At 38.5% G+C, this 13,058-nt stretch overlaps 1 protein-coding gene across 2 annotated transcripts in view; it reads right to left on the bottom strand.

Annotated features, from left to right (window-relative positions):
• The window catches only part of DPP10 (dipeptidyl peptidase like 10), a 550,146-nt gene that overhangs the window by 21,892 nt on the left and 515,196 nt on the right, over positions 1-13,058 (bottom strand). For both annotated transcript variants that reach the window (XM_040604442.1, XM_040604441.1), the window contains exons 14-19: positions 12,369-12,460; positions 10,736-10,783; positions 9,895-10,016; positions 5,942-5,989; positions 3,852-3,950; positions 3,674-3,743 (exon numbers count right to left, since the gene is read on the bottom strand). In XM_040604442.1, coding sequence (XP_040460376.1) covers positions 3,674-3,743; positions 3,852-3,950; positions 5,942-5,989; positions 9,895-10,016; positions 10,736-10,783; positions 12,369-12,460 — 479 coding nt within the window. The remainder of the gene's footprint in view (positions 1-3,673; positions 3,744-3,851; positions 3,951-5,941; positions 5,990-9,894; positions 10,017-10,735; positions 10,784-12,368; positions 12,461-13,058) is intronic.

Raw genomic sequence — 13,058 nt, 5'->3', positions numbered from 1 at the left:
TGAAATGTATTAGTGATTTAGAAGAACAACTGGAAGAAAGGAAAGTGTTATAATCTCCTTGCATTTAATGGCCTATGCATCACAATTATTGAAAGAAAAATAGTGCTAGCCAATGTAACTGGTTTCTACATGAGATCTAGCTGTTAGATAGTCCAGCCATACAGATGGATGTAAATTTTGACATAGCAATAGAATGATCTTTTATTTGAGCACTGCAGTACACTTTGTAATTGCTAGTGGATGAATCTTCACAAAATCTGCATGATGAAGGTTACAGGACATTCAAGGCCTTAAGTTGTGTCTACATGGAGCTGTGCTGAGTTCACACCCGGGTTTCACACCAGGACCCGAATTCACTGGTACAGGCTCCCTTCCAGGATTCAGCCTTAACACTCAAGACACCTGGGTGCCATATGCTGGAAGTTCAAATTTACCTGTAGGCATCAGTGCATGAATACAGGAGCCTCATTATAGTCGTGCACCTTTGAAATGGCTACTAGCTTTCAGTGATTTGAAAAACAACCCCCAATAAATACTTTTATCTTTTTCCAAGTTCGGTTATTGTAATTGTAATCCCATTGATCCAGACAGCACGTTAACACCACACAGAAGTAGTCACTGCTGGTGAAAATTTACTGTCAAATTATGAACCTCAGCCATCAAAACACCACTTTATTCTGAGCCAGCAAAACCAGCCACCAGCACACAAATTCTGTAGACAGAGACGAGACCACACAGGCAAGCCTGATGCTGCAAAATATAAGACACAGGGAAGATGACTATGATGCAATGACTGCAACCAAACAGCCAGTCAGAGCCTGTTAAACTGTATATACCATATTTACCCTCCAGCTTAGGGGACAAAGCCCACATGCACTTAGAAGCTTAACCAGGCATTTAATTTGCACTGCAGAGGCATAGTAGGTGAATTTCAGGTTTAAACTCACATTCTTTTTTCCTCATCTACTTTCCTTCCTTCCTTCCCTCCCTCCTCTTTTTCTGAAGTCCTTGTCAAATTGCAGCACTACTGAGATGGAAAGCAAAAGCCACTTCATATCTGCTAATACTCCACTTGCCCATATACATATCTTGTCTTTATATACATGAAAGTGTATGTTGCCTGGATCAATATGTTATATAATATCTCCTTTCCAAAATATGGATATAAAATTAAACCAGCATCCTTACCAAGGACATTGGTAAGTATTCTTTTTCAAACTTCAATCACTGGAATATAATAGTAATTCTTTCATGGCTGAGAAAGCAAGAAAGTAGGTGCAGCTAACGAATATGAAAGTAAGCACTTGTTATCAGCCACGAATACAATTCTTGTCTAACACTTCCAGCAGTAGGAACAGGGCATTTCTCAATCAGTCCCAACAATATCACTCTGGGACTCAGGGAAGTCAAGTATCTGGGAAATGATACTATATATACAACTAATCAGGGTTTCCTTTAAAAGGAATGTTCTTGGACTTGAATGCTTTTTTTTTTTTTTTTTTGAAAGTAGTACTTCTGATAATGAAATAAACCTTAAGATGTCAACCTGGAGTCGTGGGGGTCAAGAAATTACCCTCTGCACTCACACAGGTTTCCAATCCTTCTCTCTCAAGAGCTAAGCAGAATTTATTAGGCTCAAATAATCATCCCACAAGGGAACCTCCCATAACTTCAATGACAGTTTTCAGTTTTATATCTCATTTGGGGACATCTCTAACTCAAGAAAGGACTGCTGGGAACTTTAAGTCTGTAAAAAGCTGCTAAGAAATAGAACTTCTTTCTCTTCTAGGGAAAAGAGGGACACAAAACGTTCAACATTACATGAGCCAGGATAGATTTCAAATTTTCAGTTTCATGTTTTCATTAGTGTATATAGTGTTTTCTAAAAATAACTCCTGTAAAAACTAACATCGAGAATTCAGTATTGCAAAGGTAAGGATTTGACAAAGCAGAGTCTCCATATTATAAATATAGATACAACAATCTGTATTCCTAAGTGGGTAGATTTCCTTTTTATCTCAAATGCACATCATAAAAAAATAAAACAATTATAAAACATATTCGTACATTATGACTTGGCCACATTATTCACTCACTGGGTACTGGCAACTTTGGCAAGTTTAAATTCAGACCTTGCCTCAATACCGTCCTCGGTTATTTCAACTCTTGGTATCTAAAACCATTCCATAATCCTATTTCCCTAGCTTTGTTTTCCAGTCATTTTTGGCTTTGGTGTCCTCCAGGTTTCTGATACTTCCCTTCTGTTTTTTCTAGGTTCTACATGCAACCTTATATTCTACCATAACTGTATATGGCAGGTTTATTTATTAAGGACCTTAAAAATGAAAGCATTAGACTGCTAAACACTTTAGTGTTTCCTTACACTTGAAAGAAAAGAATAAGCGCAGGTGTTTGCAACTCCCTCTAATGCTGCTGGTGTCAATTCAGAGTTGGTTTGCCTTCGGCACACTTAAGAGAGCTGCTTAAAATATAATTATGCTTCCAAGATCAGGCTAGCCAATACCGCAAAGATAAAATAATCCATGTGTCCTGTTTCTCCACAAGAAAAGAAAAACATGTCCAGGAGCCACTTATAGCAGAGAGCATCCACACTGAAAAACCTGAGTTCTGAACACAAACTGGACTTAAAAATGAACAGGTTTATGCTTCTCTGTCTTGTTATCTAAGATCTGAGGTGAGTAGAGGAATCTGGGATTGCTCAGCAGCTGAAGCTTGTAAATTTGACCTGACATACAACAATAAGGATCTCTGCTGTCACTAAGGGCAGGTCTGCTCCAGGTGACACAGCTCAGCTAACGTGGTATTTTCATGAATTTAGCAGTGCACTCCTATACCTGTTAGTGAAATTCACATCAATTCCTTCCCAATGGGACTAGAAGAAGATCTGTAGGTACAGAAAAGTCCTCTACACCCATGTCAGACCCATGCTGAGCTCAGGTGGAAAGCAATGAAATGCCCTGATACGGCCATCACCAGTTTCCCTAGGTAGGTTGAAGGTACATTTATGACTTTGCTTTCTTCCTCTGCTATACATTCTGTAGGCATGCAACTTAAGAGGCTGACTGTCTCTGAAATACACAATTTCTTTCTAAAAGAACAGTGCAGGTTGCCAGGGAATACCTCCTTCCTCCCATAGAGGTTTTCTACAAACATCAACAGACTCTGGATCATGCCTATAACACCTTCAGCCATTGGTGCACAAAAATATTTTTTTTTCTTCTTTCCAGTGTTCCTAAAAGCAGTTTTGCTCTATGCATCTTAACTGAGCCCCTCTTAGAAACTCTACCCATTTCTATCAGGGATAAAAAGGAGCATATTGTCTGAACGAGATCCTTTGTGGGTAGGCATCAGTATGGGTCCAGGAAAGACTGCAGAACTACTCCCAGCTGCACCATCAGAAGGGCCGGTGCCTCGCATACATAAAAGTACAATGAAGCTGAGCTAGCTTTGACAAGCTCAAAAAAACCCAGGCATCTCCACCAGACAGCACCTATAACAAAATTCTCCTGAGAACAAGCCTTTTGATTTATCAACTCAAATCCATAAGGCAATTTTCCTACCCAAGGTAAAAAAACAGTTTCTAATTACAGAGTTCAAGGTTTTCTGTGAAGTACTTTTTTATTATTTTGAATGATTCTACACAGATACTTACATTATTAATAGAAGGGCATACTGGTTTCGATCCGTGAAATCTTTTGGCAGTGACAACTGTAAAGGGAGTTCTTTTAAGAAAAGAGCAATACATTAAAGGCTGGTAGTTACACAGATGAAAAACAGTAACATTGTAAGAAAGCTTTTGGTTTGGTAAAATAACATTTTGTCAAATTTACCGTAATCCTCAATATGAAGCATTTTAATTTCAGTCCTGGAATTCTTTTTCTTAAAAACAGCTTGTTTCAACATATCATTATTTTCCAAAATATAAAACTCTGTAGGAAACAGGAAGAAAAAGCAAGTTGAAAGGTATAGCAAATCATCAGATCAGAGATAAATGGAGATTCAAAAAAATTAAAGAGCCAAATATGCAATAATAAATCTTGTAAATTAATTCCTTCTGTAAATACTTTTTTATAATGTAACTGCTTTGCAATTCAAGAACTGAACAATCAGCTTAATTCAAAACATATACATTATTCCATTTTCTGGCTTCAACAGGTTTTGTTTTTGTTAAGGACTAACCATGAAATTGCTGATGAACAACAGGAATATTAGTATCTCTGACAAATACTAACAGCAGCTCTTACAGCGAAAGGCTAGTCTGCTGGGCAATATCATAAGCCTCAAGCAGGTGTCCTTTTCAAGCTACGTATTCCAAGCCAATATTTAGCCAGCCCAGCTCTACTTGATCACTGCATGTCTTGCTCTGTCTTCTGCACTTCAACAAAGAGCAAGACTAGTTTGTTTTAGAGCTGCAGACAGATTTGAAGCAATTTTTTTACACATGAAAGAATGATTAAGTAGTTCTTTTTTTTATTTTCTTTTTTACTCAAATTACTGATCTTGCTTCTAAAATGTAGATTTATTTTGTTATTTTTTTAATTAAACAATAAACCCTCCACTTAGGGCCAAACCGGATAATCTAAGGAGAATGTTTGTTCTGGGCAGTCAACCAAAATAGTATAATTATAGTCTGAGGATGGAATAACTGAAGTAATCCTTAATCATTCTTTTATGAATTGAAAAGGATAATCTAATCTTGCACCAAAACATTAATGGTAAATTATCTCCCTCATTATTTGGTATCTTGTTACAACAAACAATGTCCTTCTATCCTGACTTGCTTTGTTTTCCTCTAACTGCTGTACATAGATCTCTTTTACAATAATTCACTACCAACAGTATTAAGGAATAAAGAGCAAAAGTCTACTTTCACAGAACTGAGCAGCTGTACAGAAGTCAATGAATTTACTTTTAGCAGTAGCTACCCCTTATCGGCTATAGCACGCCTGGATAAAACTCCCTCCCCTTGGTGTGCTATGGCAAGGAAGCCAAAGTGCAGACGTGATAGCGTGACACTGGTGATCAGTGCTACTTCAACATGCAAGACAAGGTTCACTGTTATGGCTGAATAGTGGCTGGCCCATGACAGAGGGGATGCAGATAAGTACAATTCAGGACTTCTGAATTCTGGGAAAAGTCCTGGGGATAATCTAGTGAATGAGATGAGGATATGTAAGGACTGGTTTAGTGCTTTTGAATGGAAAGATGTCTCCTTTCCCCTAATTCACACCCTCCTGCTATGTGGAGGCACAGCGGAGTGCACCAGAGAAATATCTAAGCTGCTGAAGGACAGTCTTCCATTACAGAGCACCTCAGGCACCCAGGAAACATCAACAGCTTTGGTATCAATGTACAGAAAACAATGAGTAAAACTAGAAAATTAGAGGTATTGAATACCATCCTAAAAACCTTCGTTCTTAGATTAGCCATTATTGAAAATGTCAGTGGAGTCACTCTAATTTGAGAAATATAAAAGAAGGACTAAGTTCATCATATGTAGGTCAGATTTTATGATTGATCATCCAAGGACTGTACCTTACTTCAAGATAATTGGATTGTAACTTTAAAAACATCTCTAAAATACCAAAGGTATATCATAATAGCAGCATAATTTACATAGAAAGTCAAATGGATGAGGACCAACCTGCCATCTAATTAACTCAAGTGTAAATAGAAGATGAATGATCTGCACTTAGCATAAAACATATCCGAAAAGCTGGGGAAAGTTTTAATCATTTGATTAACTTCCTTCCTTATTATTTGCAGATGTCGATGTTGCTAAAAGGTAATTAACAGAACTTTGTATGAATGAGACAACTATTAGTTTGCATTTACTTGTAACTGCCTCTCCCCTCCCCCACACTCCCCAAAACAATCAAGGATGATAAAAAAATAGACCTGCTCCATCAGGAATACTCACTTGCAGTATTACTTGTACTGTGCACACTAACAACTGGAATGCCTGGCCCTGTTTTGAGGAGAGAAGAAAAACAGAGGACGTATAGGGTAGTTAATAATCAGTATTTCAGTAATAGAGGATGAGAGCACCAGTTACCACCCAAGACCGAATCCTGGACACCCTGTACACATGCTTCCCTTCAAACACAGCACCAGCTCCACTGGTGTCTCTTGCAAAGGACACAGTTGAGACTACGGGACCAACAAAGTGTGAAACAGAGACTGCCCTCTGCCTGAGCAAGCAGCCTAGACCTCTGCATCCAGAAGGAGCATTTTTTTCTAATTTCCACGTTTTAGCTATAAGTGAAGAATAAAAAAAATTACACACCCACTTAAAGGCACTGCCTAAAACACAGCAGTTTGACATTCAGAAACAGTAATTTTAGATTGACTGGGAAGTGAATTAATGATAATATTCACTTATATTTTCTATGGAAAAGCTGAAAAGTGTTGAAAAATTATCACATATTTCACTTAATTATCTGTTTAAGCAGCTCCTTTGGTACATCAGCTCTGCAAGATCAACAGCATCACCGTTAAACCTAAGTGTAATGTAATCAAATCTTATTTCATGGTAAAGTCAGATACTATATGTTTACTTTACCACCAAGAAACTAAAAGCACCAGGAATCATTCCCCATGTCAATAGGTACTGTGCAAATGCACAAGATGGTATGTGAAACTGGGGTGACCGAACATTCAGCACACTCAGAAGTACAGCTGAGTTTGCTGTGTCTGTTCTGAGGATCCCCCAGTGTAAACTTGCAAAAGAAAATGTTTCCCTACCCCCAACATGGAATTTGTACATGGGAAACTTAGTTTTATCTCAGCGAGACAGGTCTTTAAATTACATGCAGGCAGTCACTATTGGGCTAGCAAGGATGATGCAAAAATGCTGAAATCCCTGAGGACACCCATGGCAGATGATGGCATGGACCCTCTGAAATTAGGAGTTAAGACTCATATTTTTAAGGGGAAAAAAAAAAAAAAAAAAAAAAAGGATTCCCTCTGAAAGCAGTTCAGAGACAGAGCTTAATTTATGTGTTCTGAGTCACCCTGAGAGGTTGTCTCTCTCAATTAATTATTGCATGAGCCTAGGGAAACTTAAATACCTGAAAAAAATAGCATGGTGCCATTCACAGCCTGACAGCCTCCACTGGAAGATTTTATCAATTTCATTCTCTGCCTCAAGGGAGACTACTGACAAAAATCTTACAGGTAGGTTGCTGACAAATCAACATTTTCTGCCTTAGCTCTTCAAGAAAATAATTTCTTCGGCTGTCCCTTTTTGTTTTGGTTTGGTTTCTTTCCAGCTCTTTTTACTTCTGAATTTGTCATTTTGCTTTGAATTCTGATTTAAGCAAGACCATTTTTGGAGGGGAAAGCATTGGCATTTTGCAGGCCAGCTCTATTTGTCATACTAAAAAGATGGAAGGATGATGACAGATTTTGAAAAAGGGATATTACAACGGATTAAAAAGCCAATCAGAAAAGAGAAAGACAGATTTGTATTACAGGCATTATGTTGCAGCTCATCAGAACTAAGCACAACACTTGGATTTCCCATTGACCTCCTATAACTAACACCAAATCCACAACTTGTTTCCTGCTGTATAAAATGGGAAAACCAATTACTCCCTTTGTGAAGTATCTTACTTGAGTGGAGAGATTAACATCTGTTAGTGTTTATGAAGTGCTAAAGGAAAAATCCACAAGCAGTGTGGAAAAAGTGTAAAGGACATGCTTGCCAAAACGGAGAGGCTGTAGAGCTGGTCCTGCATCTACCGGGCTAGAAATAACTCCTGACTCGAGAGAGTCTTGGGAGATGGATTCAGCTGGTACACTGAGACAGAACTCCTGACTGAGGGTAACTAAGAAGGAAAAACTATCCTAATAAAGGTGCTCATGGGTAAACAGGAGGTGGAAGATTTGAAACTTGTACAGATCAAACCAGTCCAGAGTCCCCCAAGGACTTTTCTGGGCAAATTGCTTTTGTAACAATTCAGTCAAGCTTTTTGTTGTGGGAAAATGAGTGTATATGCACATAGATGTGGTGTCATCTGTCTCCTTGAAGCAGTTTATCTTGTACTCTTACAAGCAGCTCCCTGCAGAGGAGTTTTAATACCTGCTCTATGGTGGTGTTGCCATCAACTTCGATACTGTCAAATATCCAACCCACCACAGGCATTTTGCAGAGCTGTGGCAGTACCTGGGGGCCACACTGCTGCTGTAATTGTCCAGCACTGATAAAACACTAGAGAAGACCTCTGAATAACTCCAAGTGAACAACTATACATTAATGTTAGAGGTAGGAAAAACTTAATGACAGTTTATCATCCCTGTCCAACACCTGCAGCTTAGGGCAGTCTACTGGTTGCAACTCAGTGAGTGCAGGTTTAATCCTGGGAGGATGATTTACAGTCTTACCAGCTCAAACAGAAAACTATCTCTAAAGTCACTGAAAGTCATGAGCTTGTGAGGAATTTCATGTGCATACTGGCATCCACATTTTTATATCAAAGAAACACATCAAAAATAACAGGCTGAATATACTTTGCTAATATAATAATAAGAAGCTATGGTTTGGGGCCCTAGCACATTGCTGATTCGGGGCAAAACACTCTTCCCAATTTACCAGCCCTCTCTCTCAAAGGAATCTGAGACTTTCCCCATAGGGACTATGTACAGCACAAGGGAAAACTCTGCTTAAACCATGAGGAGCTCATTACTAATGCAGTCTTTACTCAGATAAGGGCCTTGGGATTAGCTCCATAACTTCTGTCACAGCTTTAACCATGTATAAACCATACAGTTGGTACATATACATATATTTTTCCAACAAGGTAGGCATTATAGGTGCACTTACACACACACACATACAACAACAAAAAAAGCGCCAAACAAACACCCAGCCTTATTTTAGCCAATATATATTCATAGTTTGTTTGTTTGAATAGATTCAGTTCTCAAGATGGCAGGTATTTTATTTTTGTGCAAAAAAATGTACAGTTGCAAAAGAAATAGAAAAAATGCATGCAAATAAAATGGGCTATTCACATCTATTTGAGATGAATTGTGTTCTACTTTTCACGATCTTATGCTAGTTGAGCAAAAATACTCTGAGAACGTTGTCTGTAACATACTGCAAGTTTCAAGGTCAACAGGTCTAGCTATACACTTTATTATCGATTGTCTCACGCTTTTCTCAACCCGTTTTTAGAATCTTACTTATTTATCAGTGTTTATTTCTTGGATGTAGGTTATAAATTTCTCAGTGTGGGATGTTTCTAGTTTTCTGTTTATACAGAAACTCTGAACCCAATTGGTGCCATTCAGTGCTACTGGAATGCAGCTAACAACAAAAAGCTAAAAGTTATTTATTGCAACTGTAATGCTAAAGATGATCTGTCTGTGTGGATTAAACCATACCTGTTTTTTGGTAGATACACACAGACACACACATATGTCGGTGACTGTGTATAGATATACTGTGCGCGTACACATATACGCATACAGGGACATAGTGTTATCGAAAGCAGGCCCTCATTTTTTAACCAGGTGTAGTTGCACAAGATCAATCCCAATACATAATATAATGAAGCTGTCACAAACCACAGTAGCGTCACTATAAATTCCGTGGGGTTTTTTGGTGAAGGATTTTTATTCAGGGTAAATTTAAAAGTCAATGTCCTTTACTAGGGCTGAAGGGTTAGTAATGGAGCAGCTTTCTGACATCACTGGTTATTTAGGTTTTACACAGAACATCTTTACTTACAGTCTTGCAATAAGCCCTGTACAGAACTTTGAGTAATACATCATTGAGCTAAATGTTAGACTCCAGCCTAATGCACTTCCCAAGGGAATACATTAATTCAGAAGCAAACACAGTACTTTTACACGCTGTGCATGACTTACCTTTACAGTGCAGTAAAAAATGCCTATTCATGGGGCTAAACTTTGCGCTGAAATACGTGCACTGGTCTTTCAAGAAGTTACACGAGAGACACTGACGATTCAATGATCCCACTGTTGATACACTGGAGAAAAAATCGATCAGAAATATTTTCCATTGTAATAAAATACAATAAACCAAGAATCAGCTCATCAGAGTGATAAAATTTGTTTCAGTCCCTAAACTCGCCAAAATATCACTGTCTTATTTTTTGCTTGATGCAAACTGTTTTCAGATGACTCAGTGGACTACTGTTCTGTAAACTGGGCAATATGGACAGGATCCAAAACCTGCTCAAAGGAGGATTGGAGTTCCAATAACTAGCAGTGCTGGGGGTAACAGTGTCAGTAGGACACTAACTAATGAAAAGCCTCGTTAACTTCAGATTCAAGCACCGAGATTTGTGTAAGGAGAAGGTACTTTGCCCACACACTTTAAATTGCATGATTAAACCCCACAAATATTATTTTTATTTAGAAGATTTTCACTACTTTTAAACACTGTCATATTACATGCTTATATTTAGGTTTTGCTTTTTAGATGCTTATAAAGGACTAGTGAAGACACAGCGGTAAAAACATTTCCTGTTAAAATATTTCCTGTTTTTTTCAACAAGTAAAATATCAGCATTTTGAATTTTGAAAAGCTGTGATTCTTCCTTTGTTACAGCTCAAGTGTACTAATTTTTACACAATATAAATGATGATCCAAACCCCAAAGTAGCAATTAAGCTCACAGAACATCATCATAGCACCTCCTGCTTGGGATGAAGAAGCTGTTAACACAGCCACATGTACTACTTACCTGTGTAGCTGTCTTCCTCTTGGGGATTCTTCAGTGCTTAAGAAATAACTGTGCCCAAAAGACAAACAAAGTTAAACACACTTTGGTAAACTGTCTGATTTGGGTGGTGTTTAGAGAAGTGCGAGACGTCATAAATAACTTTTAAAATTTAAAATTCCCAAATATACATGAGATCAAATACTTTTATATAAATCTTAGCCCCAAGATTAAACTTAGACCCAGTATACAGAGCAATTATTTCAGATGCTATATGATTTCATACAGAAACAGTGATGAACACAGTATTTCATGCTTTCTATGTAATTCCTGTACTGCCCAGAAGCTCCTGTAGCAACCAGGACCTCTTTCAGCATATTACAAATACAGAAGAGAAAGTTTCTCCTTCACTCCAACAGTTTGCAATATAAATCCAAGGAGCAGATAAAGGTCACAATGGAATGGTATCATAAATTACAATAGGCCTTACGATACCCGAAAGCCTTTTTGAGCTGCAGAATTGACTTTTTTCTTCTATCTAGAAACAGAAGCTAGCACCCTAGGCAATGGTTTACAGAAAAGGTTGCATGCATGGGAAGAGGCTTTATTTAGTAGAGCTGCTGCAAGAATATCAAGACAACTCCTTGGTGCGTCCCAGATGAAGTGCCTATAAAGTTTCTGCTTTAGAGGCAGAAGAGTAAGGAAGTCCTCCCAAGTGGCTGAGACAACCCACATGCAGTCTGCCACCTCTCTGCAGGCTGAGTTGCATCCAGACCTCATTTTTTCATCTGAACCTTGGAGGAGTATCTAAAAATTACCTACAAATGTATTTTCAAAACCCATGGAAGGACTGGTCAGAAAGGGTGTTTCTCCAGTGCCAGTGGAGATGACAGACACTGCTGCAGCCTCAAAAATGTTGCTGCTGAAATATCATGTATTTTAAGGAAAATCAGAATTAGACACATCTGTAGGTTGTTGTTGTTTTTTTTTTTTTTTCCTGCCATGTGCAGCTATAAGTGAACACCAGCCAAGATCTAGTGAAATTATATAGAGCTTTCAGATGTTTTGTGTCATTTCTGTACTGCTCCCAAGAATCACCAAGTATGTGCTGCATTTCCTTCCCAGTACAGCACTAAGTCGGTCTTTGGAAAGATTTCTCTCCGAGTGAGCTGGGTGAGGATCAGGGGTTTGGATAATCTCTCTATATAATTTGAATTTATGAGGTTGAATCAGATTCCCGAAGTCCAGAGACCTCATGCTGTAACCAAAGAAGCATGAAAACTGAAGATTTGGGGTTTTATCAAGTAGTAAAAAATTGCTATGACTTCTTATCTACAATCCAGGAAAGAAGTCACCAAAATGTTATTACTGCTGTACTGTGTGTTGATTTCTTTTCTTTAAAAATATATAGAGAGTCAATTGATGTCACGGTATGCTCCTTTTTCTTCTACATAAAAACACACCCAGTAATACACAGGAAGGTAAATTGTCTTACAACTGCACTTTTATGTACTCAGGTGTGTCAAATTTATGGTAATGCTCAAAAATGAAAAAAAAAATATTGTTGCTTAATTTTAGATATGCTATTGCTAGTCAAATAGATTCCACTTTAGTAAGTCGGGTATTTTCATAAACAGACAAAGAGAACAGTGCTTACATCTTTTGAGTATTTTCATCATATGCCAGGATTTTGATAACTTCCCAGTTTCCTGATGTCAGGTGTCTCACACTGATTTGTTCACTTTTAGCCTGGAGAGAGACAGGGAAAACATTAACTTCCACCGTACATGTTACATTTCTCTTTGCCTAGCAGGACTGTATGCACATGTCATTACTGATTACAGCTTTTAAAACTTTAATATGCAACATAACGTCTTTAAATCACAGACCTCACATTCTGACAGGCCTGAACTTCAAGTATCCTTTCCCTCCCATAGATAAAACTTTTCAAGGTCATTAAAATCATCTCAGTTTTCATCACAATTTTTGTCCATACGCCAACAAACAATAAGAAGCCTCTCCACCCAGGGTCTACAAGGGAAGTCTAAGTGTAGCTCCCAATTTTGGCGACTGAACCAGAGACTTGCAAGTTAGGGAGCACCCCTGGCTCCTCTCAGAATTTGTTTCTGTGCCGGTGTGAGCCTAGGAAAAAACCTGCTGCAAAGGGAAATGCAAAACCTCTCTCAAAGAACATGAGGGCAGTTTCCTCGGCCACCGCAGCAGGAGCTGCCTTAGGAACCCCCAGGGGGTAGCGCCCACCTGCCCTCAGGTAAAACCAAGCCTTGGCTGGACTCTGCGGCAGGCTCCTCACCAGGCACAGGCTGCAAACCATGAAACCTGAAGAGTG

The sequence above is a fragment of the Falco naumanni genome, chromosome 8, assembly GCF_017639655.2.
Source record: "Falco naumanni isolate bFalNau1 chromosome 8, bFalNau1.pat, whole genome shotgun sequence".
Taxonomy (NCBI): Eukaryota; Metazoa; Chordata; class Aves; order Falconiformes; family Falconidae; genus Falco; species Falco naumanni.
This window is presented reverse-complemented; position numbering and strand designations above follow the sequence as displayed.